Source organism: Polyergus mexicanus, unplaced genomic scaffold (genome assembly GCF_030449975.1).
Source record: "Polyergus mexicanus isolate NDT 795.1 unplaced genomic scaffold, iyPolMexi1.0 SCAF_16, whole genome shotgun sequence".
Classification (NCBI taxonomy): Eukaryota; Metazoa; Arthropoda; class Insecta; order Hymenoptera; family Formicidae; genus Polyergus; species Polyergus mexicanus.
In genome coordinates, this window is record NW_027223336.1 from 46025 (window position 1) to 71513 (window position 25489).

Consider the following 25489-nt stretch of genomic DNA (forward strand, 5'->3'; position numbering starts at 1 on the left):
ATGTGTAAAAGATCTATATAGAAACTGTAAATATATTCAAAAGCAACGTGTTTATTCTCTTTGAAAAATCTTCTTTACATTTAATATCATATATATTTCAAATGACTAAATTATTTATAATAAATAGAAATTTGACGAATTAGATTTTTTTCCCTCTCTCAAGATAATTATTTTTATTAAGTCTATTCAAACTATATTCAAAATATAAAGCTTATACACAATATGCTAAAAAAGACATTGAAAAAAGAATTTTATATTACATACACTGAAATATTATGCCTTTTGATGAAAACGAATCTATGAATAATGTAATAAATATATACGCGCGCGCGCACTAAGAGGTGACTGTTGAAGTATATAAAATACGCAATTTACAGTTTCATCTTATCATGCTGTACATGTTATCCAATAATATATATATAGATAATAGTAACTATGTATTATATATCATATATTAATTATAAATAATATTTTGTATCTTCAAATATTTATTTTTAATTTCCTTCATTTTCTGATAACTTTTCAATTCAGATGCAAAGCATAATATTGTGAAATACAATATATCTACCAGGCAAGAGAAGACTATAAAAAAAATTTAGTGATAACAATCATTTCTTCTCATTCGTTGGCAGTACGAATTTTTTTATGAAAACCAGACGTACTCGTGTACTCGATTTTACAGCCAGGGGTGCCATGAGGGATCCATTCTGCAAAGATTATCGTGACTATTGGCAGCGGCAACCAAGGTGCTGACCTTACTATCGATACCGTCGAAATTTGCCAGAGAATTCAGTCTTGTAACGATCGCGGTAACCGCGCGGGTCACCATCGTTATCAGGAGCTCGCCCTTCAAATCGGTCGGCGCTTGTGATGCACCTTCGGCGTCCTCCTGCTGTTTATGATCCGCGATCACCTCGTCTCGCAGAATTGCGCGGAGTATCGCCTGTAATTGAAATGTGGGCTGAACCAAACAGCGCGCTGTGGCGATCGCGCTGGCGGTCAATGGTCCGCAAATTCCTGTACAAATGATTAATTGCGAATTAAAGTAACCAAGTCTAACAGAATTTGATAATTGCCTTCATATATTATTGGGTTTATAAAACCAGTGAAAGTATCCGTTTTATAAATACAAGTACTTGAAAATATGCAATTAAATATACAAAAGATGGTATTCGTATCTAGATATCTCTCATCGTGCCGCGGTGAGAAGAATAGATGGCTGTACCTGTAGTCGTGAGAAATTCGAGGATATTGGGCGTCAGACGGAAGGGTACCGGTCTGTTCGCGTCTAACTCTCCGGAAGTGTCATCAATGTCAAATTTGAAATATGCGATATTGATCAAACCGGAATCCTGATGCACATACATCATGTCAGGATTAAGCCGTGTTAAATGAAGCACGTACTCGGCAAAGCAAGTCAGAGATAGCTGCAGCGTGAACTGAAAATAAAAAAAGATAAACATGTATATAATGTATAGTAATTGTAATCTTATATCAGTAGCTAAATTGTTTTGAAAAAAGAAAGTTCTTGTAAAAAGAAAATAAAGCATTCTTTAAGCTTTTATCTTTTTTGCATTCTAGATACATAAAATGAATAGAAAAAAAGGTTAAATTTTGCAAAAGAACATAATCTGTTATTAACTTAAAAAGTTTTCAATTCTTGTATTAATTACGATGAAAAATTGCATAGAAAACGCAATTATTTAAATAGTTTATATAATTTATTTTTAAAAAAATATACGGTACTGTCCGCTAGGAGCTGTATCTTTATGAAATACAAAATCAATTTAAATTTAGACAAAAATTGCGGATTTGCGATATATTTATGTTTTAAGCCACTAGTGTTTCAAAATACCATTTTTCTGAATGTCCAGTAATCGGTGGCGCCGGGGAATGTCTTTATGGCCCAATCCTTGAGCATAGTTTTTGCAATCATTGAGGATTGCACTTCCTTAAGAATATCTCGTAGCACTTGATGACTAGCTTGCGTGCCTCGTGCTTGTACGGCGGCTAATTTCTCGTAATATCTAGCGATAGGTGCGTCGTGTTCCATTCCCAGCTTGGCACAGCTTTGTTTGTAAATGTCCAAGAGGGAAATGGCTGCCGGATTGTCCTCGACGAGTCTCATTTGAGGTGAAACGGCGACAAGTCGTGGTACCGTAAAGTGTAAGAATCTTCGCGACGTTTCTTTCTGTTTAGTCAAGTAGTGATTCAACATTCGCAACAGTTGTAAGAGGCGTTCCTCGCGCCTGGCATCTCCTAGACCGGCATCGTTCACTACCAGATAAGGATAAAGGCGACCGTTGTGACCGCGAATGCGTAATCTCCTGGCAGCTGTGTTGTGTCGTTGAACAACCTCAACGCGTGGCATAAATCTGGCTATCTTTACGGAATAATGCGAATGCTGAAAGAAATAAAATTTATAAAAAAGATTGACAAAGGATTTTTCAATTTAATCACGAAATTTTATCAAATGTTTTAAAAATATATGAATATAAATTACAAATATATTATCTCTAATTTCATATAATCTCATATAATTTCATATAATTTCAGAATTAAGCAAATCTTCTATTTTCCATATTTCCTTTGGTTTTCATTCATATTCTTATGGTACATATGCAGAATAAGAATATTGTTTACGCAAAATCTTGTTTATTGTACATCAATTAAAAAAGGAGTTTAGTTTAGCAGAATTTGACTATCTCTTACCCTAGGTATCAGAAATTCACCGGGCAACTCAACTTCTGCAGTTTTCAAGCTAAAATTACTCAAGAAACGGCATTTTTCCTCGATTAAGAAAGATCTGTGGAAAAATATGCGAATTTGTACTTTCCAAATCGTTACTTTAACAAATCATGCGTATATTGCAAGATAATTCAAATATAAATATTACTTTGGCAATTGTTTCGTTTTTTCCTCGAGAATTTTTATCCATTTTTTCAATTTGTTGATGAGATTGTGCAGTAACCTCGCCCCAGGCACAGTAAAATCAAAGTCGCTTGTGAACTGACCCTTCATCTTGTGGAAAACGGGATCTTGCACTGTGGCTTGGGCTCTACGTGCCAAAGATTCGGATCCTGCCGAGCTAAATGAGTTGCTCATATTTTGCGAAGACGAGATGTTTTCTACAAATCGCAAAATATACTTTTTAGAAAAGCTCGCTTCCTTTTTATTCAATCTTCGTTTTATAGTTGATAGAGGAAGCGAATGTAAATTTACCAATTCCAATACCAAAAGTCGATACAAGTTTTTTTACAAAGTTGAGAGTATGCGGAGTTATTGTTGCTTCACTAACAGCTCCACGGTTCTCGAATGCTATAGCATAACATTTCGCAAGACCTTGTCTCAATTGTCTTAAAACTTCTTCATACCAAGTCTCACGAAACCATACCATCTACAATATAATTTTTTTTTTTTTGCATAAAAGAAAATTTTAAAATATCAAATATTTTTTAATAAAGACAAGTTTTCATCAATTTTAATTATATTTAATTAATAAATTTAAAATATTAATTAAATATAATTAAAATTGATGAAAACTTGTCTTGTGTGTATATATATATATATATATATATATATATATATACACACCATATCAAAGTAAGAGAGAAGATTTATATAAAGATGTAAATCAAGATATTAAATCAATTAAAATAAAAATCTTTATTACCAATAAACTATTCTTTTGTATATATATTGTATATATTTTTACAATATAATCTTTTTTTATATATATTTTACACACACATACAAATGTGTATATAAACATTTCTTATATGCTTTTACTGTATCTTTTATTATAATTTATTTAAAAAAACCAACCTGATCGACTATACCCTCCAAACTGGATAAGACAGTTGGATGTATGTCTCTCTGCAAATGCATAATCTTCGAGCATCTCCACATGGGTGGAGTGGCCCGGGCCATAGGTACTGTATGACTCGTTTCTGGTACTCCTCCCTGCTGCGGTGGAACATTTCCTGTTGCAGCGAGACCTCGATCTTCCACACCGTCTTGGCTCTTTCCCGCTGCTAATTCGCCGCTCTTATATCTCTCTCTCTGTTCTATCTTCAGCGTCAAATAAAGAGTGCGTATAGAAAAGTAGACCGCCTGCGGGAACATGCGACCCACCTGACTCAACAAATTCAGGATTATATTATTCTCGTGGCGCACCAAATACATCAGCAGTTGCGGTACCCAGGGTAACCATTGTATCGCCGGCACGCCAACAGCATATTTATCCACAGTCTCCATTAGAGACGACTTGTCGTCGTCATACGTCAGTAACCAAAGAATTTTAGCAATATACTTCCTGGATTTAGATTCATTTTGATGACGACAGGCATGTAAGTAACATACCAGAGCACTTATGCCGATGTTGATTTGTCGCGCGTCGCGTATAAAAATATTTTCAAGGTAATCGCCCCATAAAGACCAAGCTTTAACTAGAGTGTCGTGCAATTGAACCGCCGCGGAAAAGCTTTTGTTGGCGTCGTCCGAACGGCCGAGTTGCGACTGCAGTAAACCTTTCCACGCATAAAATTCTGCAATCATTTCCTTAGTAAAATAACTCATATTCGTCGACTCGAGCATATCCAAACCCTCTTGCAATTCGGTCTGCCCGCCCATAGTGGCCATCTGTAGATAACATTTTACCTGTTGTCTGATCTTTTGGAAACAATCTATCATAGGTACACTTGTAGGAATTGAATAGATCTTGGCCAACGAGTCTAAACATACGCCGCAGAGATTTTGCTTTCTCGCAATTTTGCCAAAGTGAATAATAGCCTGCATAGAAGCATGCACACCGAGTAACGAGTGATTGGTCGTCTGATCCTGTTGAGAATCGTAATGATTGGAAATAAAAGTATAATGATGTTGCCGCCATGTGAAAATATCCGACCAGTGACTAAGATCATCAGCTATCACGGGCAATCGATTGCGCCATGTTTTGACGATGGCTTTCATATCATGCAGCGAAGTGCTTCTGCCGTGTAAAAGTCCTTGATGGATTTGCATCGCTTCCTGGAGTTCCATTATCTGTTGAGCCGCTTGCAACAGCGGCTGATGGACGTGACTAACAATGTGAGGGAGTCGACGCCATTCGCGCATACACAGACCCGACGCGAGTTCGACGTAACGTTCAACAGCACTAAGATGTTGCTCCTCGCTGTTGCATAATGTTAAGAATCCACGATACAAATTGATCTGCAAAAATATAGCAAAAATTAATTAAAATATAAAGTTTGTTAAAGCATCTTCTTATAGTTTTAAAAAATACATTTATAAATCCAGAAATGTATACTGCTGAACCAACTTTAGTGTGGAAATCAGAGTGAAAAGAAGTAAAACATTTAAATTTTTGTATAAATAGAAAAATTGTTATACATCGGTTTATACCTTCCAGGCCATTTCTCTCGGGCAATTATGCTCCACTTGCGTAAGAATGTCCTTCATCACCGACCAATTGGGAATACGCCATGCGCTCTCTAGAACGAGGAAGGGATTTTTATAGTTGTTATGGCTGCCCAATTCCAACAGAATCTCCCATTGATTCAATTCTTTTGCAGTGCGCTCCCAATGACGCTCCCAGAGAAGTACTTCTTGATTGAGAAGGTAGGGCGCTGAGCCTGTCGCGAAGTCCTGCCGGTATTTACTGAAGCACACCTCGTATGCTCCTTGAGCCTGTTCGAAAAATCCTTGTTGTTCCAGCGCAATTGCGTGTAGGGTTTCTTTGTAGTGCGCGGGTCTCTTCTGCCAGAGACCCGACCACATATCTTCCTCGCAGAGTAACGAATACATTGCTGAAAGCATATCCACTACCTCGTAATAGGGACCGAGATATTCGGTCTGTTCGACCTCGTCGGGTATACGACACAAATCGGGTTCGTATTTAATTTTCGCAGGTTGGTTACCAACTAAATTAATATCTGTTGCCATCTCAGAAGCCATCTGTTCCAGACTCAGCGTTATCCGGTGCCAGACATTGTGCGATTTGCCCAGATATTTCATTACCGGTGGCGCTATAGCCACCGGCGGATCACAGTGCGCCAGTGCCTCTAAAAAGGTGCCAAGTGCACTCGGATGGCAGTCCTTCTGGATGACATGCGCTCCGCTGGCGACAAACGGCGGTATCTCCGCCATCACGGATCTGAGATAAACCTCGTCCAAAATACCCCATATTCGTGGAAACATATCCAACCAGACGCGTTCCGCCAGATTCGTGTCCATGTGGCATAGCTGTGCGGTCGCCAGCAGTAATCGTTCTGTTCTGATCTTTTTCGCAATCTTTATAAAACGTATTTGTTTAGTAATCATTTCTAAAAGATCAAGCTTTTCGGTGATCTCCTCGGCGGAGACGCCGGCGGCGGCGGCGGCGGCGGTGGCGTTCGAGGATTCTGATATAGACAGATTAGACATCCATGCGTCCATATCAAGAAATGTTTCCTTCGTGTCTTTATCGATCATTTCAGTATCATGCGATTCTTCGCCAGTGTGATCGAGATGACAGACAAAGAGCGTTTGCTCCTTACTATCCTTTTCCATGCCCCCGTGCATGATGGACGTGATGCTTGGCAGCAAGAGATCTTCATTGGTCATTTGTATCTGAGTCGTCGGATTGACGGTGGCCAGTAGCAGCTCAATGCACTGCTTGATCCAATAGTGGGGTCCTATATTTTCCCAGTTTTGGCTGACGACGATATATAAGAGACGATCGGGCAAAAGTCTCTTCATCGATCCGTCAAATACTTCGAAGAACTTCGACCTTACTTGCGGCTGTCCGCAACGCAGACCGGCCAGAAAGGCCTGTTCCAATTTTGATGTTAATTCTGTTAACTTCAGGCTCTCATCGCGATAAACATAATTAATCAGCTCCAAGAACTGCTTATTCAACTCTGCATCTTCAGGGAAACGTTTCTCGACATACTGCATCATTTTTACCAATAATATAGATTTTTCACGTAAACTGGGCGCCTGATTGATCGCGATGGTAGTTTTATTTTTCATCCATTCTTCCAATATCTTCGTGATGGCTTTCATTACCTTGGCATCTTGTGTCTTTTCAATCAAACCGACCAGAATTGTGCCTATGAACGACTTGCGCATATCAACGCCCATTACTACCACACGATTTTTCACCAAATCAAGACTGAGAATGAGCAATTCGCTCGTCACGGGATTAGTTTCATTTTGCCCGGAATGTAAGTGCTCCTTGGCCATTCTATGCAATACTCTCATAAAAGGTGTAATCAATCGGTCAATGTAATTAGGATTATTCGTGCAGGCAGCTTTAAGCATCATAAGCGTGCCAAACAATGAACTGGGTACGGCTGTCGTGGTCTTCTCATAAGTGGCCAGTCCTTCTGCTATAAATCTACCTACGGTCGAATACAGTGTGTCCAGCTCCTCGTATTTAGAAGCTACGTTTGAGGAAGTCGGTTCAGCCGGAAAAATCGTCATTAGTCGTGAAAGCAAACCATGCACCAGACGTATAATTTTAGTATTGCTGCTGGCAATGCAAGCGCCTATCCCACGTTGCAATGGCTTGAAGCTCGCGAGTATTTGCTCGCGCTTCATCATACCTAATAAAAACGTTAGTACTTCCAGTGCCGTGCTGATGTTACCATAGTTGGGCTGAGTGCTGTTCACGCTAGCGAGAACCAACTTGTCGTCGAGCCAGGCTAGTTTGAGATCACATTGTTCAGCTACCCATACATCAGGTTTTAGAGCCATTTTCAATAGAGAAACACAGCGTCTGGACAATTGTTCGCCTGGATTACCGTGGATCGTCGTCACATCATTTACCTGACACGCTAAGTGAAGCAGAAAATTTAGAACCGCGTCAGCATGAGCCCTCTCAATAGGTTTTGCGGATCCCGGTTCTTTTCTGGGTAAAATGACAGGCACAGGACTGTTACCGGATGGTGTTATTTGAGAGCTCATGCGTTTTCCTGACGGGTCTTCGGTGATTGGTCGTTTGTTCGACCCCGATGGTTGCACGATCACTTTGTTGGTGTTTGATTCCACAGCCTCAGCTTCCTCTTTGATTCTATACAACTCCCACTTTATAATAACTTCTGCAAGTTCGACAGCTAGTCGTTTGTGCTCAATCGTGGCGGTGGGACTGAATCCCATACGTTGAATAGAGTTCACTATATGTTGGACCAAGTGATGCCTGACTGGGTAATAAACTTTGTAATGTCTTACGACTAACTGTAAAATATGGAATAATTGTTGCATAGAGTGACCCTCTTCCACGATAATCTTCTTCGTCCAATGTGTTAGCATGGTATTACCATCCTCCATCCGCACAGGCATCGCGGGTGTTAATATTTCTAGCGCCTGTCGTACGACGTTACGCGCATCGACGGCATGCGCTTTCAATAAACTATGAAACACTTGCAAGACTATGCGCTTGTGGATAGCAAATTTGGCTATTATGTGACTGAGAAGAAGATGACCATGATATCTAGTCGTCGGATCTACGCAATTCTTTCCTAACAAGCAGGGCCAAGCGAACGTCATCAAGCGCCGCAATTTATTTCCTTGCCGCTTATTGGTCACATCGTGAATATGTTGCGATGCTTGTTCCACTAAAAGGCACGAGAATTGCAATAGAGAAATGCGGACGCAATCGGCAGAGCCGAACGGATTGTCTGGATCGATGATCTTGTTGATGAACACCGACACGACATTGTCCGGGTTATCTTGATAAGGCATGGGCGCACCTCCAACCAATTTAGTACCCTCACCTCTTTCAAAACTAACCGCAAAACACGGAATAATGATTAATTGCAGAACGTTGGCTTTCAATTCTTGCGACATATTGTTTGTGGGAAAATGTTCGACGAAACGGAAGAAAGCGCTTCGCTTCCACTCGACTGTATATTCCTGCGCTACCGTGTTCTCCAAGAAATCTCTAAGAAACTGAAAATCAGGCACAAAACGAGCACATGTGGCCCGCAACAATTGAAATAGCAAATCAATATCATTTGGTTGGTGACAGAAATAATGCAATAAAATCTTGACGATATGTTTCGGCTCCTTCCAATGGCAGTATTCGACGCTCTCGACCTTTTTGTGTAACGCCTGATAATCGTCGTTGCACCAGATTTGCTTCAATGCGCCCACTAATTGACTCTGTGTAGATAGCCATTGTTCGTCGAATTTAATAAGTATGCCGATGATCTTAATCGCTCGATATTGCAGTTCGCTTTTCTCCACGTGAGTCAAATTAGAATTCGTTTGCGAGTGCGCGAGCAACATCGTGACAAGTCGTGTCGTAGTGTTGTGCAAAATATCTCGGAACGGTTTAGCGTCCTTATGTCTAATAAGATATTCCAGATATCTGCTCCACTGCTGATCCTTGATATTGTTATCGTGTAAGAATAGATTTAGTGTCTCTGTCGGATAACGTAGAAGGAATTTCATCAAAGGTACCCTGAAAGGTCTGGATACTTCGACTAGTAATGATTTTTCAGTTTGCAACACAAGTTTGCAAAGTACGTCAATGAACTTGGGAGATGCCGTTGGAACCTCGTGAAATATTCCTATAATCGTAGTGATCTTTTGCTCGGTCTCGCCAGACTTTGATATACCTTTGTGGGATTGAATTAGATTTTCCAGCAGTTTCTTCAAATGTGCCAATAATTGTTCACATAAGGTGACGCTAAAGGTGCTTGGAAACAGTTGCGTTAAATATAACAACCTTCTAACACAGTTCAAACTGAGATTCCTGTGATCACCCAGTGTTAATAGCATTGGCCGCATTATCGTGTGCACTGATTCCATGTCGATCTGAAAACCAGCGATGAACATTTTCATGCACTCGTAGGCCGCTTCTTGCAGTTCGGCATTGGATTTTTCTAAAGTTTTGTAAAGAACAGAAAATATTCTTTCCCGACAGCCAACGATGTAATGACAGGCCGCAAGCGCTCGTAATGCAGATTTCCGCAGAGGCATCAGATTTGAAATTGATTTGTAACAAGCCAGTTTATTGAAATTGGCTTCGTCTGATTCGCAGAGACTTAATAGTTCATTGAAAAACACCTTGTGCTCATGTACGCTTAAATCGATGGTGAAGAGACGCGGATTCAAGGTGGTACAAAATGTATTACCGTCCATTAGGCCAATCTGTGCATTAGCAGGTTGATGCTTCAAGAGGTGCTTCTTGGGCGGCATCATATCCGCTAAAACTTCTTTGTGCGGTTCCATTACCTCTGTTACCGATTTGTTTTGTATCTCGGCTAGCTGACGCAACGAGGTCATAGCCTGCTCTCGAACAATCGTATGCGGTGACGTCACTTGTTTGACTAGTTCGCGGGTGACTTCATATAAACTCTTATTTTGTGCTTCTATCAATTCCGTGTTACCTTCCTGAATACCAGGATTAACACAGACTCGTAACATCTTTTCCAGATTCTCCTTCGCCATGTCAATAGCACCGTTGGAGACCTCATCGGTTAGATCCATCATCACGAATACGAGAGCCTTGAGAAAGACAAACAAATGATTAAGAACCCATTTAGTGGCCATTCGCTCAAACAAAAACTTGATCGCTATGCAACCGCCCAATTTGGCGTACCACGCGCGCTCGTAGCATAACGAACACATTCTTTCCGCCAGATACTCCATGAAGGGCAATTGACAAGCTCGCTCCTTGGACCCTAGAATATTCGTCGCCGTTTCTAATATTAGCACAAGCGTTAAATATCCCGCTTTATACAATTCTTTTTCATCGTGAGCCATTATAACAGCAAGAGCGTCGATTAGCACAAGTGGGTCCTGTCCTTGCGTGTCTTGGCGAACTTCTCGTTCCGTCCAGCTGAAGAGACCTGCCTGTTGCGCTATGGCAATCATCGTATAATGTCTCACGACGGAAACGACAGTACTGAGTACTGACGGTCGCAAATCCTTGATCTCTGCAGCGATAAACATACCGGTCAACGCGGTCTGCTGAACGTTTCGCGCCACGGTATCGAGACACTTATAATGAGGTTCCTGTTGATGCGATATTTCGCCCTCCTTAAAACTTGGATGCGTAAACAATTTGTGCCATAGGTGAGCAGTGTCGTCCAATCTCAAAGATGCTGCCAAGTAGCAGTATATGACTTCCCAGCATTGTTTTCGGTAAAACAGATCCGTACTGGATTTCAACGCGTTGAATGCAGCCTCGATCACCTTTTCCATCGGAAAATCGATTGGCTGGGAAGTTCCTTCAAAGTAAACTATTACGTTAGGCGAACTAGTCTCACGATCGTTATATTCCAGTTTCTGAGGCTCGATCATCATTCTCCGATTTCCACCGCCAAATTTTCCAAGGACTCGAAAGGCTACGTGAGCCTGATCGGTAGAATTTTGTAACGTTCTCCACAGAGCTTGCATCAGTTCCGCACGGATTGGTTGTATGTGCTCATATAAAAAGTCTGGCTGCAGATTATCGACGCATAGCTCAAGAGTACGAAGACCTTGGCTTACCAAACAGTAACTTCCATTGAGAGCGGAAACTAGAGGGTCCATTAACATTGGAAGATACGGCAGAAGCGAACTGAGACGCACCGGTACGGTTAAACACAATTCGACAAAGAGATCTTTCATATGCTGCCGGTGTAGACCAGATTGCAGCCTGTTTAGTCCTTCCAACATGTTAGGGAGTAAGGGTAAAAATTCCTGATATAATAAATCGTGAGATCCGCCGCCAATGGATCTGAATAACGCGCGTAATAATAAAAAGTAGTTGTACGGTTCTTTCGCCGACATAGCGAGCTCCATAGCGCGATTAACGATTAAATTTAAGTGTGGTCGTAACATGTGCTCGTTTTCAGCCGGAAAGAGCGAAACGCTGCCAAAAACGAGTTTAAACAATCTTAAGTACAGATTACTGCGTTCCACATTGGAACCCATATCGCTCATTCGCTCCAATAAATATTCCACCAATATGGTAGCAAAAGTCGACGAGATCGTGTGGCTGGATAAAAAGGCACTTCCGATTATTTGCAAAGCACAATTCTTGAAGATTCTTTCTACCATATAGTCTATGGTCATGGAAAATATCTCTTGAAATGTTTGGGGACTCATTTGCGTGAACACGTTGCCGAAGAGTTCCAATACCTCTTTTTCCTCTCTTGTTCGTATTTGAGATTGTCCCGGTCTGCCTGGTTGTACGGGTGGACCGATTACAGGTGAACCTATTGTGTAGATATCCAAAGCCGGTAACGCCCATTTAACGAGCTGTATGTAAATCAGAGTCTCCTTTGGTTGAAGTTGATTGGACTGCGTTACTTCACTCGTTCTATTGATACAGTTAGACGTTATGGCTTTAGCACCATGCACGAGACTTTTCACGAGATTTCTATAATCCGCTACATTGTAACTCATCGTCTGTGAGGTCGGAAAACCAAACTTTGATTTTGGTGGCTCTTTCTCTTCGTTTACATCGACACACGGCTTTGCAGCATCCTCAGCTGTATTGTCTACTGGAGCAGGTCGTAACTGTTTCGCTTTGTTTCGTAGAATCGGAATATAGATCTTGGCAATGGTCTTAAATTTCAAAACAAACACCAACAGTATACGCATCAACAATTCTCGTCCTTGAGTGCTGTTTTCGGCATCCGATCTCTGCCTAACCGTGTCTACTAGATTCATCAATAGCTTACAAGAGACCATCTGAACAGCTGTTGGTAGGGTCTGATCGAGAAGATTCTTGCCGTACAGATGTACTGCTCTGGAGACATCGGTGAGGGGTAATTGTAATCTGACATGATGAACCAAATCAGCAAGTGTCGAATAAGCTAGCGGTCTAAGAGCCTCATGAGCGGTCCAACCATGACCAATGAAAATATCCTCGTTAAAGAAGATTTCCATGTGAGGGATAAATTGATTTCGTAAATCCGTTGCGAGTATGTGACGAGACGCGATCACTAGTTCCTTGCGCAGATGCGCTACTTCCATGGGACAGAGAGTGAACAAACCTAGAATGCCTTTGACCAACATCGAGCTATTTTGAGATATCACGTCTTGGTACACTCTTATGACATAAGCAAGAAACGACAGTATCTTAACTTGAGCGCCCATAAAGTCGACGAAAACCTCTTTGTTGAATGCGGGAGATGCTCGATGTTGAGGACTTGGCTGAAGCGATATAGTTGTTATCACGATCGGAATGAAATCTGATACGTCTTGATGTACATTTTGCTTGTATAATTGATTCATTAACACCACAATTATCGGCAATTCTTGAAGCACTTTGAGGGATAGCACTGCTTTCGGAATTAAATTGTACTGAAAATAGTAGGATATATCTTAATTTAGTTATATATATATATTTAATATATACATATATACATATATACATATATATATATATATATATATATATATATATATATATGCATGTATGTATGTATGTATGCATGCATGTATGCATGTACCGCGTGTGTGTGTGTGTTGCGCGCGCGCGCGTTAAATAATTATGTGTATGTGCTCTATATAATATTAGATTCTATAAACAAATAGAATATACTCACTGTCACGACATTACCATCAGCTGTTTTCTTTTCGCTTTGTATCGCTGTAATTGTGAAAGTTTCTTTCAAAAGAGCATCTATGTTGATCTCTGACAAATCTTTCACTCGTAGAGGAGGACGTGGTTCGAATATTTTTGATAAATTCTTTGGTAACTCACTGTACACAGACTTAACAAACTGCAGAAAATATTGTATCTAAAAACAAAAGAAAAAGGAGAAACGCTGAAATTATTATTTTAGAAATGAGAGTTATAAAAAAGAGAAAAGACATTACTCACTTCTGGATTAAATGTCGGCTTATATTGTTTATGAAGTTCAATAATAATGCGTAAACATACTAAAACATTTTCTTCATTATCTGTTTCTAACAATTTAGACATGAGAGTCAAGATTTGTCTGACATATGGACGCAAATATTCATTGCTCGGTAATCTGTGTATCATTTCCAAAATCAACTTCCTGACTTGTTGAATATTATATTCCGATATAAAATGCGGCTCTCCTTCTTGCAATATTTTCAGAAAGATTATCATCATATGATCGAGAAATTCTGGATATTGTGACGAACACATAATGATCTGCATAAATTAATTTTTAAATATGTATTGCTTTTTCCAACAGAGATTAATACAAAATTATTGTGTCTAGATAAAAGCAATTTCTTATGAGATAGTTTGTCACAGTACCTCAAAATTTTCTGATAATTCTTGGGCTGCCTTCAGTTTTAGCTCGTCCTTTGAAACTGGATCAGCCAACACAGTCACATATGAACGATACTTGTTCATTTGTATCACTAGATCAGATCCCATTTTGAATGTTATGATAGATCCTTGGTAAGCACTATAAACAGTCCATTATACAATATATAGAAAATCTGTACAGAAATCAAATATACAATATATGCAGAAATGTGCAAGCATATTTAAAGCTAAAACATAAATTGCCACAGCTAGAGCGCTTATCTTCATATTCTTTCAATTCTTGAATACTTAAGACAAATAAAGAAATCATAAATAATGTATATCTTATATCAAATGTATCAATTATTTTAGTGTTATATAATTTATCAAACACAGCACATATTTTCTATATTTATTTGATACAAATGTTAAATTATCTAAAGAAGTGTGTATATATATATATATATATATATGTGTGTGTGTGTGTGTGTTTTAAAATCAATGACTTTTTATACTGTGTAAACAAGCCTTAGCAACCACTTTGCTCAGTATGTTAGAAATCTTTTTTGTTCGCATACAAGTGTTACATATAATTTTAAAAACAAAATATCTTTTGTTTAACTTGCAGGTTGATGTAGCAGTATAATGTATAATACATAATATTGTACAAACTATGGCAGATAAGTAATGTAAAAGAGAATCTTATAACATAAAACACTCGAATAAAAATGTGCATTACTGTCCATATAGCTCAAGATACTATATTCTTATTTATAAATGTATAATACATTGGCAACGCTCTGGTCTAAGTTTATTGATATTATTGCAAGCGACAAGATGCGAGATCTCAACTGGTTTAAATTTTCAACTCAGTATCAACGGTAAAAAAGGTGTATCAAGAGACAAGAAATGGACGAAACGACAATTGATTCAATCTTCTCAGGCTTTTTAAAGTCCCTCCCACCCGTCAGTTCGAAAATTGTGCGTATATTTACAAGTTCAACTTTTACTGGTAAGTTATTAATAACTGCAACAGGAAATAGTAAAATAAAAATGATAAAAAATATAATTTAATATGAAAAACGCAAAAAAAAAAGACATAATAAAGTAGGCATCAAATTATAATGTAAAATAACAATATATTTCAGATACAACAATGGAAAGAAATACTTTAATGGCTCAATGTTACCCTAAAATCAAGGATTACTGTAGAGAAAAGCACGGTTTAGAGTTTCAGGTAAGATCTTATACGAGAAAGATGATGATGTAGCATATAGATAGGATGTTTAACATACTAATATATAGTAAAACATGAGTCATATATCCTGATGGAAAAATTGATTTTCACGGTACCAGGTACTGGTTACATATATAATTCAATCTTTTGATGTTGATCTTTGAATAAAAAAACAGCTAAAACTTGACAATTATATATTTAGATTATACATTATATTGTATATAATTTATTACATTTGATTAAATGACAGCTGCATTTGCATAAATTGCTATTGTTTTACTTAATCAATTGTAATAAATAGTTAGTTTCTCTCATATATTTCACTATTAATATAAATTAAAATATTGTATCATTATTAAAATTGAGAAATCGAAATTTATCTTACATGATGATTAAACTTTCTTCGCAGGTGGTTGATATGAGATGGGGTGTACGTGATGAAGCCACCGACGATCACATGACTACAGAACTGTGTATGAGAGAAATAGAAAATTGCCAGAGATTGTCTATGGGACCCAATTTCGTTGTAAGTAAATAGAGTATAGTGTTGTTCTTAAGCGATTTAATCTTTCATCGTCCAAACTATTTGTTAAGAGTTTCAACAAATCTATACATATCCTATACATATTCAGATATACAATAGAATAAATTTTAATATATACGTAAGCTGTATAATTACAACAAAGTTGGACAGCAGAGAGTTAAATCATTTTTAAATCTTTTAAAATTAAAGTTCTTAATTTTTACGAGTAACGAATATATATATAATTAAGTGTATGTATATATATATATATATATATATATATATATCTCTTCGTGCACAGGTATTCCTTGGACAAAAATATGGATACCGTCCTATACCAACTTATGTTCTTAATTCAGAATTAGAGATGTTAAGGACAGAATTAGAGAGTCAAGGGATGGACGTTAGTGTTCTGGACAAGTGGTACAAGAAGGATAGCAATGCTGTTCCACCTACAAGCATATTACAACCGATTTCATCTATCCTTAAAAATTTTAACAATAAAGTATATAAACAACTTTCAACTATATATTTTTTTAATCATCATTTTCCCTTAACGCGTATTAGATTAATTATTATGTAATTATATCTTTTTTGCACTTATATATTTCCTTGTTTGTATGCATTTTCAAGAGAATACCTAAGCTGCAACAAGAGGATCAAGCAATCTGGTGGGACACCATGTGCAAAATGCAAAAATTGTTCAGAAAAGGCGCGCAATCCTTGTATAATGTTGGAAAGTTCGATAAGGATACGATGCACAATTATTTCATGTCTGGTATGTAAGATAGAATAATACTAATCTAATATATACAGATTAATGTATCAGAAAGAATAACTGGCCTTAGTATCAATTATTAACGAATTAATAAAAAAAAGATATAACAATTTTGTATTTATGGAAACAATTTTCAGAACACACACACACACACGCGCGCGCGCGCGCATTTTCATATCGCACAATTTTTGAAGTACTAAAAATATTACATTTCAAATATAATATAAAAATAGATTTTTTTTAACAATAAAACTGTTATTGTGATATTCTATTGACATTAAGACCGAGATATATTATTTCCATTGTAATGGAGTCATCAAAAAACAATTTCGAAACAGTGACTGAACGGGAAGTAATTAATGGTGTGCTAAATGTTAAAAATACGAAGAACCATTGCCTGGCATATATACGATACATAAATAACATTAATCTTCAAAATCTGAGGAAGGCCAGTCTGTTCTTGGATATAGCTAATAGAAGTTTGGACAATGAAGCCTCTAAATTATTGGCTAATCTTAGAGACGAGCGATTACCGAATAAAATTGAGAGTACAAATTTGCAGAGGTAATATACAAGATAAGCAATTCAGAAGTTAATGAATACTTTAGTCATATGATAAACATTATGTAGGTACACGGTGGAATGGATTGGAAGAGAGGGTCTAGATCCTGAAACCCATAGTGAGTATCTTCAGCACTTTATAACTCATTTCTACAGAAACATAGTGAAGCTTGTAGACCGTGCCATGAGAAAGGAAGATAGTTCCGCACAAGGACAAATAATAACTGAGATTCTGCAACATCTGCATGCTTGCAATAATTCTGTAAAGGTGAGAGTTTACAAAAAATTTACTAACTAGCAATGTCACATTAGATTAATGTGAAAGATTTGTCATTCAAATCTTTTAAATAAAATTAAAAACAAGATTGAAGAGAAGAATTGAAAAGCTTCTTTTTTAGATGAAAGAAAGAATCTTGAAGCCGATAATGATTGTCTTCATTAAAATTATTTTGAAAAATTATTAATATATATAAAAGACGACTGCAACAAATCTTTTGCCAATTTAAAATATCTAGATATTTTTCTTGTATTTAATATTTAATACTTATAAATATTTAATGATAAATGTTTAAATTCGTATATATTGCTATTCTTGTCTCTCATGGCTTATTCAGTATCTGCTTGTCACAGGTATTTTACGGACGCGAAGATACTTTGGAGAGGATAAAAAATCACATGCTAGGCAATAGCGATAAGCCATTAGTTTTGTACGGGGAAGGTGGATGCGGCAAGACTTCTTTGTTAGCGAAAAGCGCTGGTTTGACGAGCACCATCTGGCTCAGCGACAGAAAACCGATCAGTGTAATTCGTTTTCTCGGCACTACCCCTGATAGCAGCGCGCTCAATCCTACATTAATTTCAATCTGTCAACAAGTGAGTGTTTTGTAGGTTTAAACTCCTCTTCACTTTAAAAGACAAAACCAAATATAATTCTATCATTCTTCTCAGATCTCTTATAATTATGGATTGTCGTTTGAAGAGATTCCTGACGATCTGGTACCGCTTACAGCTTACTTCAAATATTTGTTGACTTTAGCTACCACCGAACAGCCCATTCTATTGTTTTTAGATAGTGTTGATCAATTGACAGGTGTACAGGGCAATAAATTGTCATGGTTGCCCACAAGACTACCATCAAATTGCAAGGTAAACGTGAAGATAATTATTATGTGATAAGCTGATAGAAACTTGAAATAAACCATTCTGCTTAATAAAGGCAGAGGATCCAATACAATGTGACATTGGATATATTTTTTGTATGAAAAAGTTTTAGCTCTTCTTGTATATAATATGTATATTTTGTAAAATATATAAATATTTCAGATGATTTTATCGTGTGCAGCAGAGGAATCGAATCCAGTGATCTCCAAAGATTATCAGTTGCTACGCAGGATGATAGATACCGAAGAAAGTTTCATCGAAGTAACTGACTTGGGCGAAGATCTAGCTATGGATGTAATAAGGTGAAGAAACTCATCAGTATCATGTTTATGTTACTAACGAAGAAAAGAATCGGCTTCAAATGATTTAAAGAATATATTCTTAACTTCTCCAAACTCCTTTATGTTTTTCGAACATCTTGTTTATTATTAATATATAATAACGCTACTATTAATATATATCGTAGCGATAATATTTTTTTCAGAATGTGGATGAAAACAGCTAAGAGGGATCTAAATAATTATCAATGGCGTTTAGTAGCGAATGCTATATCAAAGTGTTCCTTGCCGATTTTCGTCAAACTCGTATTCGCGGAGATATGCAGGTGGCGTAGTTACACAAAACCAGCAGACACGCACTTAGCCAATACAGTGATGGACAGTATAATGATGCTGTTCGAAAGGATCGAGAAGCAACACGGCAAGATTCTAGTCTTCCATGCCCTGGCCTACATCACAGCTGCTAAATCGGGTTTATCGGAATCCGAGCTCGAAGATCTGATCTCCTTGGACGATAAAGTCCTGGATGACGTCTATCAATATCATTTGCCACCGGTGAGACGTATTCCGCCTTTGCTCTGGACGAGAATAAGAAATGATTTGCCCAATTATCTGAGCGAAAGAGAGGCGGACGGTGTAAGTGTCTTGAATTGGTATCACAGGCAATTCAGAGACACAGCCAAGGAACGTTACTTCAAGAACATGAACATGGCGATGTATTTTCATTCGATGATCGCGGATTATTACCTGGGAATTTGGGGCGGCGGCAAACCAAAACCTTTCAAATACACCGAGATACAAAGACATCGGTAAATATTATAAACTGTTATGATAAAAGTTTTATCATTAAAAAGACATTAAATAATAAAGTAATACTAATATAAGCTTTACGTTATAATTTGTAGATTCAATTTAACAGATAAAGAAGGTGTGGCCGACAGGAAAGTACCGGAGCAACCACTAGCGTTTCACTCAAAAGAGGGAACTATCTCGAGATACAACTTACGAAAGGTACTTTGAAGAATATCACAATAAATACAAATGTGCTATAGAGATATCTATTTTTTCTTTCATGATTAAAGTTTGGCGAGTTACCGTTTCATTTGGTGAGAGCACGACGTTTTAAGGATCTGTTTGAGAATGTCTTATTCAATTATGAATGGCTGCACGCTAAGCTAAGCTCCTGCCCCTTGCAAGCTGTGCTTTCTGATTTTGAAGACGCCTGTAATTTTATCGACGATCAAGGTTTAGTGAGGTAAGCCTGTAAAAAAAATTTCTGAAAAGAAAAGATTCGTGAGAAAACATTTCTAATCTTTTCAGATATTCTAGCTTTCAATCGTATATTAATCTTTTGGAAATTTATATTCTTTCAAATATTTTATAAATTACTTGTATGTTGATATTATCTTCGTTTCTGATATTTTTGTATTGTGTATAATCCAAAGCATCTTTTCAGAGAATTGATGTTGGTTGCTGATGCTCTAAGATTAGGCGGTGCGATTCTAGGAAATCATCCAGACATGCTTGCGCCCCAATTGATTGGCCGATTATTGCCGGAAATTGGCGTGAATGTTAATGTGAGAATGTTACTCCGAGCATGCGATCAAGACGGTGTCAAGAATTGTGCTTTACTTCCTCTCTATCATTGTCTACATACACCTGGTGGACCTTTAAAAGTAAACTATATGTATTGTATTTATTCAATAATGCTTCTTTTCAATTAGAGAGTTAGATTTTAAAGCGATTTATTGTTTGGATTGTGTGTGTGTGTGTGTGTGTGTGTGTGCGCGCGCGCGCGCGCGCGCTTCAAACCATATGTTTTACTTTATCATGAAATATTTTTCTAAATTATGTTTCTGCTTTCTAGTATTCGTTGGAAGGCCATCAGTTCGCGGTATTCGGATTTTGTTTAACATCAGATTATCGCTACGTAGTATCAATATCCAATAAATTTATCACCTGGGATTTGAGCACTAGCGATATGACGAGGGATGTCAATCCTGGCGTGGAAGGTATAATGCAACGATTGGTCTTAAGTCCTGATAACAGATACGCTGCAGCTTTTACAACCAATTATCAGGTAAAATAAGATAATATATTAACTCTAAGAAATCATATTGTTGAGAAAGAAAGTAAAACACTTCTGATTTAAAATTAAATGAAAAATAAGACTCATGTTCCTTATTTTATCTTTGAGGCTTACAAAGCTCGTGAAAAATCTTTTATTTTCGTTTGTTTAAAAGTTGTTGAATATTTCGATATTTTCACTAAGAAAATATTAAATTAGTTGAAGATATATCTCACGATGCACAATTTTCCATAGACTGTCGTTTTGAATACCTTGACGAGTGAATTTGTCGTCATTGACAATCCTTTATCAAACGAGGATGCAGTGTACGGCGTGCATCTGATGAATCAATACGCTTTTATTTACGGGAAATTAGGTTGGTGCAGATTCGACCTACGAGGAAATCTACTCAACAATCACAGCAATCCCGAAGATTCCAATAAATGGCCGATTTTAAGTAAGAAAATTAATCTTTCGCTTTCTACATACATATCTTTGCTTGTGCATTCTTCATCCTTGTATTTTCTTGTACAGATGTGGAGTATACGAATTTGGATCATTATAGGATCATATTCTGGTCGGGAAGCCTTGACGACACGCGTATGCTTTTGCACACTTATAGAAAGAAGACATCACTGGATCCATTCGAATTTCACAGGTAGAATGATAGAATTCGTATTTGAGAGCAGTCATGTTCGAAGAAAGAAAAAGATCGTAATAGCAGTAAATTATTTCAGTGCCATGGTTATGACGAAGAACAAATGTACTTTGTACGCGTGTACGAGTAAGGATGATTACAGAATCGTGAAATATAGTAGCGATGAGACCTCATCTTATTGGGAAAAGGTTTTCGATATGCCGCGGGCGTACAATGATGATGTGGAGTATCTATTGCAGCTGAAGATGGATAGGGAGGAGGAGATGCTGTTAGCGACAACCGGAAATGGGTTTATCGTGTGGTTCCTGGAAAACAAAAGCGATGCGCACGTATTAATGTTGCCGAACGGAGTGAGAAACATTAATACGCGAATGATGTGTTCAAACTCTGTCATGATCAGCGGCACCAAGAATTATGCTGTCGCTGGCGTAAGGTGCGCGCTGTGCTAACTACCGTTGCTCTTGTCAGCTTGAATCCTCGCGAGGATAACCCGAAAATGGAAAAAATTGAGAAAATAACATGTTTCAAATTATCTTTTGTAGGAAAAATCTATACGTTTGGTCGCTCGAGACGTCTGATTTGGTAAAGATATTGGACGCGCACTTTGCAAGGATCATCCAACTGGAGGCATTGACCGTCGGAAATTGGAATAGCGTTGTAACATCGAGTATCGATAGAAGCGTTAAAGTGTGGAACATCAACAATATTTTCGAACAAGTTCATGTCATCGATAGACACGAATTGCAGATAGATATGATAAGGTAAATCCACGTTTAGCTAGGCATCATATTAAATCAGTATGATCCATTAGAATTGTGTGTGATTCATCATATTGCGAAACAGTTTAGCCGAAGAGGGTAACTTGGCCGTTACGGTCACTAGAGATTGCGTGGGTGTTTGGGATCTGCAAACAGGCAAATTAATATCAAAGTTAGCCGATAGTCCATTAGGGGCAATTGTTACACATGCTTGCATTACGCAGGATAACAGGTAAGTTAATCTCATCTAATTAATAAGTATCTAAGTATCAAGAATAAAACAGCATAAAAAAACAACGTTATTTTCAGATATATTGTGTCGACGGAATCAGGTAACATTCTCGTGTGGAATAGAATTACGGAGCAAGTGCTGTTCAAGGAAGAGCAAACGAATGTTAAACAATTAACACTGATAGAAAATTCATCAAAGTTCTTAGCCGTCTCAAGACCCAATAATCCTGCAGGAGTGGAAAACGTGCGAACTACGGCGACTCTTATTATGAGAAGTATACCTGGTAGGGAGAAAAATTCTCGATGCTTTTATATCGTTAATATTCTAGAAAATAGGTGAAGAAATATATTTTATATGCGTATTAGATGGCAAGCGAATATTCTCTTTGGAATATCCTGTAAGAAGTAATACCAGCACACCCTTCCGACAAGTTGTGATAACATCAGACGATACTTTTTTGGCAGTACCAGCAGCTGATAAAGGCAATAGAGATTGCATTATAATTTATAGCGCTAAAACAGGAGCACTAATCAGTAAAATACCTATAAAATTGCCTGGATTTAAGGTAAAGAAGCCCGATTAATAAATAATTCTTTCATTATTTTTATAACGAGTTAAACCATAAAACGCAATGAAAATTTAAATTTAAACACAATATAAGTTTTGTCAAGATTTGAAACATTTTCAGAAAGAATGTTATAAATATAATCATTGGTGGAAAAATCTGTTAACAGGATATTGTATGTATCACTCCTATGCCTAATAAACCGCAATGGATAGGAATTATTGGCTCCGATAAAGGTACAATTCTTGACATCAACAAGAAGAAAATCATACGTACGATTCCAAAATGGAGTGGAAATATTAGCAAGGATGGAAAATATACTTTGTATGCTCCTAGCAGGTGTGTAAATATACGTATAGATAGATTGAATATATATTCTAAGTTATTAAATATATTGTATGTCAGAGGTGGTCTCGAACTCATAGAGTTAAAGAAAGGAACAAGCGTGAAAACATACATATCCAAAGTAGCTGAAGGGGTATTTACTGTTATATCAATGTTTAATCGTACAGACGAGTATGTGCTTTACTATCACAGCGGCCGCAAAACTATTAGAGTTTTCAGGCAAGTATATCAAGTTAAAGAAAAAAGAAAAAGAAAAGAAAAAGAAGATAAGATTATGAATTTGTAAGATCACAGAAGATCATTTCTTGAAAGATCAGCCATCCTATTTGCATTTATACATCAATTTAATTTGTAAAAAAAAAAAAAAAAAAAAAAAAATCTATATAAATAACATGTAAATAATTTGCTTTACAGATCTTCGGATTGTGAAATAATAGCAAATTACAGAGTACAGGCCGAGTTAAGTGCTATTGATAGTACACACGATGGCAAGAGCATTGTTTTGGGAACAGTCGATGGCTGTGTATCAGTATTGGCGATAGCTGATCCTAAGAAACCTGAGATGAGGGAGTATCTTGCAAATGTGCCATCTCGAGATGAGCAGGTGAGCGAGAAAATAGATTCAATGGATATTGATGTAGTAGATTGTGTCTTTTGCATTACTATTCTGACTATTGAGTTTTATATATAATCGGTATTCATGCTATGCGTTCTATTGTAACATTAAGTTCACTATGCTGTTTTGTTAGTTCATTTGTTACAACTAATAAGACATATCATTTTTATGTAACATAAACACAGTCTTACAACGGAAAATTAAAATATTCCAGCATTACATTTAATATACGTTATGTTACAATGTTGAAATAATTCAGAAAGAAGGATCGTTTATGTTTTTGGCTTTCTCATAAATGCAAATTTTTGTTTTTTATGAATCATTTCGGAAGATTTTGCTACACATTTAATTACATTTAGTATATAAATATGTTTATTTTTTTTTTTGTTTTCATTGTCACGACGAATTATAAGACTAATTTGGCTTATAAAAACATGATTTCTATGCTTATATAAAAGACGAACCGTTTCTTTATCAAAATCTTCGAAGGAATATCTGTGTTTCTGATGATTTTTTTTTTTTTTCAAAATGATCACTAAAGTATAGAAGAAAGAGATTTATGTTTACACGCGATTTTTATAAAGTTAGGTTATAGTATTACGATAAGAGTACGCGAGATTTCCCTCAACAAAGATTTAAATTGAGGTGAATTAAATCTCGGAAACTTACGTGAAATGTCATCGAGTGAAGCCAAATATTTGCGCTCGACTCAATCGTCTGTAATATTTCCTTATTTTGAGAATAATCGTCTATTTTTCTCCAAGAAGCGATGTCCTTGAAAAGTTAGTTACCATCAATCCCGTAGTTATCGGTTCAGTTCCAGCCTATCCATCTTCGTCCTTCGTACAATCTGAGAAAATTAATTATATCATTTCGTATCACGTTTTGACGATTCTTCGGTTTTTTTTTTTTTTTAGCACATATTAAATTATACACATGTTGCATCTGTATTTTACCAGTTTGTTGTCGGCGTAAGTTACGAATCGCTATCGAACGATATCCCTCTTGCTTTTTAATACGAATTTTCTGTCCTCTGATTAGTAGGAATGAAGTGTCAATACTTCAATAAAAAGCGAATACAGCTTTTGCGTTCACATTTCCATTGTCCGCGCACAGAAGAGACAAAACACAAAACACAAGACCCGAAATTCGAAACCCGAAATCATCGCTTTCGCGCGATACCTCGTACCTCGCGTACCTCGTGTGGAAAAGCAGAGTTGCGTTCGAAAATCCGGTCTTCTTGCGCAAGCGCCAGATGCGTTCAAAAATCTATTAATCGTGTGAACTGGCATTTTCGATTGATCAATCAGAAGAAAAAGAGAAAGAGTTTCTGATTGGTTAATCAAACGCTGCTCTATCCGACGAATAGTTTTCAATTTTCGAACGCATCTGACATTGGCGCGCGAAAAGCGAAGAGCAGAGTGCGCATGCGTGTTACGACCCGTCAAAATAATATAGCAGGAGAAAAATATGAATCTTGCTTCTACACGCGTGCAACCG

At 37.2% G+C, this 25489-nt stretch overlaps 2 protein-coding genes across 7 annotated transcripts in view; one reads left to right on the top strand and one right to left on the bottom strand.

Annotated features, from left to right (window-relative positions):
* Positions 1 to 25183, bottom strand: Nipped-a (Transcription-associated protein Nipped-A). 6 transcript variants are annotated; one of them, XM_070309027.1, is made up of 18 exons: positions 24946 to 25183; positions 24659 to 24839; positions 21305 to 22377; positions 21088 to 21220; positions 20707 to 20786; positions 20137 to 20415; positions 19843 to 20023; positions 14216 to 14369; positions 13808 to 14107; positions 13530 to 13724; positions 5404 to 13284; positions 3826 to 5211; positions 3223 to 3397; positions 2897 to 3128; positions 2713 to 2806; positions 1856 to 2404; positions 1226 to 1439; positions 1 to 1017 (listed from the first exon to the last, which is right to left on the bottom strand). In XM_070309027.1, the coding sequence occupies exons 7-18, from the start codon at positions 19848 to 19850 to the stop codon at positions 677 to 679; spliced, it is 11529 nt and encodes a 3842-aa protein (XP_070165128.1). In that variant the 5' UTR covers positions 19851 to 20023; positions 20137 to 20415; positions 20707 to 20786; positions 21088 to 21220; positions 21305 to 22377; positions 24659 to 24839; positions 24946 to 25183; the 3' UTR covers positions 1 to 676. The 6 variants fall into 6 exon arrangements, with proteins under 6 accessions (XP_070165128.1, XP_070165129.1, XP_070165127.1 ...); XM_070309028.1 differs by lacking the exons at positions 20707 to 20786; positions 21088 to 21220; positions 21305 to 22377 and adding an exon at positions 15832 to 15915; XM_070309026.1 differs by lacking the exons at positions 20707 to 20786; positions 21088 to 21220; positions 21305 to 22377 and having other exon boundaries at positions 19843 to 19969.
* LOC138940283 (NACHT and WD repeat domain-containing protein 2) overlaps positions 15055 to 25489 on the top strand; it is a 13163-nt gene continuing 2728 nt past the window's right edge. Inside the window, exons 1-25 of the mRNA XM_070309031.1 lie at positions 15055 to 15221; positions 15358 to 15446; positions 15856 to 15972; positions 16271 to 16474; positions 16603 to 16747; positions 17086 to 17311; positions 17378 to 17576; positions 17939 to 18181; positions 18257 to 18454; positions 18632 to 18771; positions 18954 to 19556; positions 19653 to 19758; positions 19830 to 20002; positions 20204 to 20423; positions 20615 to 20827; positions 21071 to 21272; positions 21350 to 21473; positions 21553 to 21906; positions 22016 to 22234; positions 22317 to 22463; positions 22541 to 22746; positions 22829 to 23028; positions 23198 to 23367; positions 23434 to 23592; positions 23788 to 23977. Coding sequence (XP_070165132.1) covers positions 15119 to 15221; positions 15358 to 15446; positions 15856 to 15972; positions 16271 to 16474; positions 16603 to 16747; positions 17086 to 17311; positions 17378 to 17576; positions 17939 to 18181; positions 18257 to 18454; positions 18632 to 18771; positions 18954 to 19556; positions 19653 to 19758; positions 19830 to 20002; positions 20204 to 20423; positions 20615 to 20827; positions 21071 to 21272; positions 21350 to 21473; positions 21553 to 21906; positions 22016 to 22234; positions 22317 to 22463; positions 22541 to 22746; positions 22829 to 23028; positions 23198 to 23367; positions 23434 to 23592; positions 23788 to 23977 — 4950 coding nt within the window. The 5' untranslated portion in view covers positions 15055 to 15118. The remainder of the gene's footprint in view (positions 15222 to 15357; positions 15447 to 15855; positions 15973 to 16270; positions 16475 to 16602; positions 16748 to 17085; positions 17312 to 17377; positions 17577 to 17938; positions 18182 to 18256; positions 18455 to 18631; positions 18772 to 18953; positions 19557 to 19652; positions 19759 to 19829; positions 20003 to 20203; positions 20424 to 20614; positions 20828 to 21070; positions 21273 to 21349; positions 21474 to 21552; positions 21907 to 22015; positions 22235 to 22316; positions 22464 to 22540; positions 22747 to 22828; positions 23029 to 23197; positions 23368 to 23433; positions 23593 to 23787; positions 23978 to 25489) is intronic.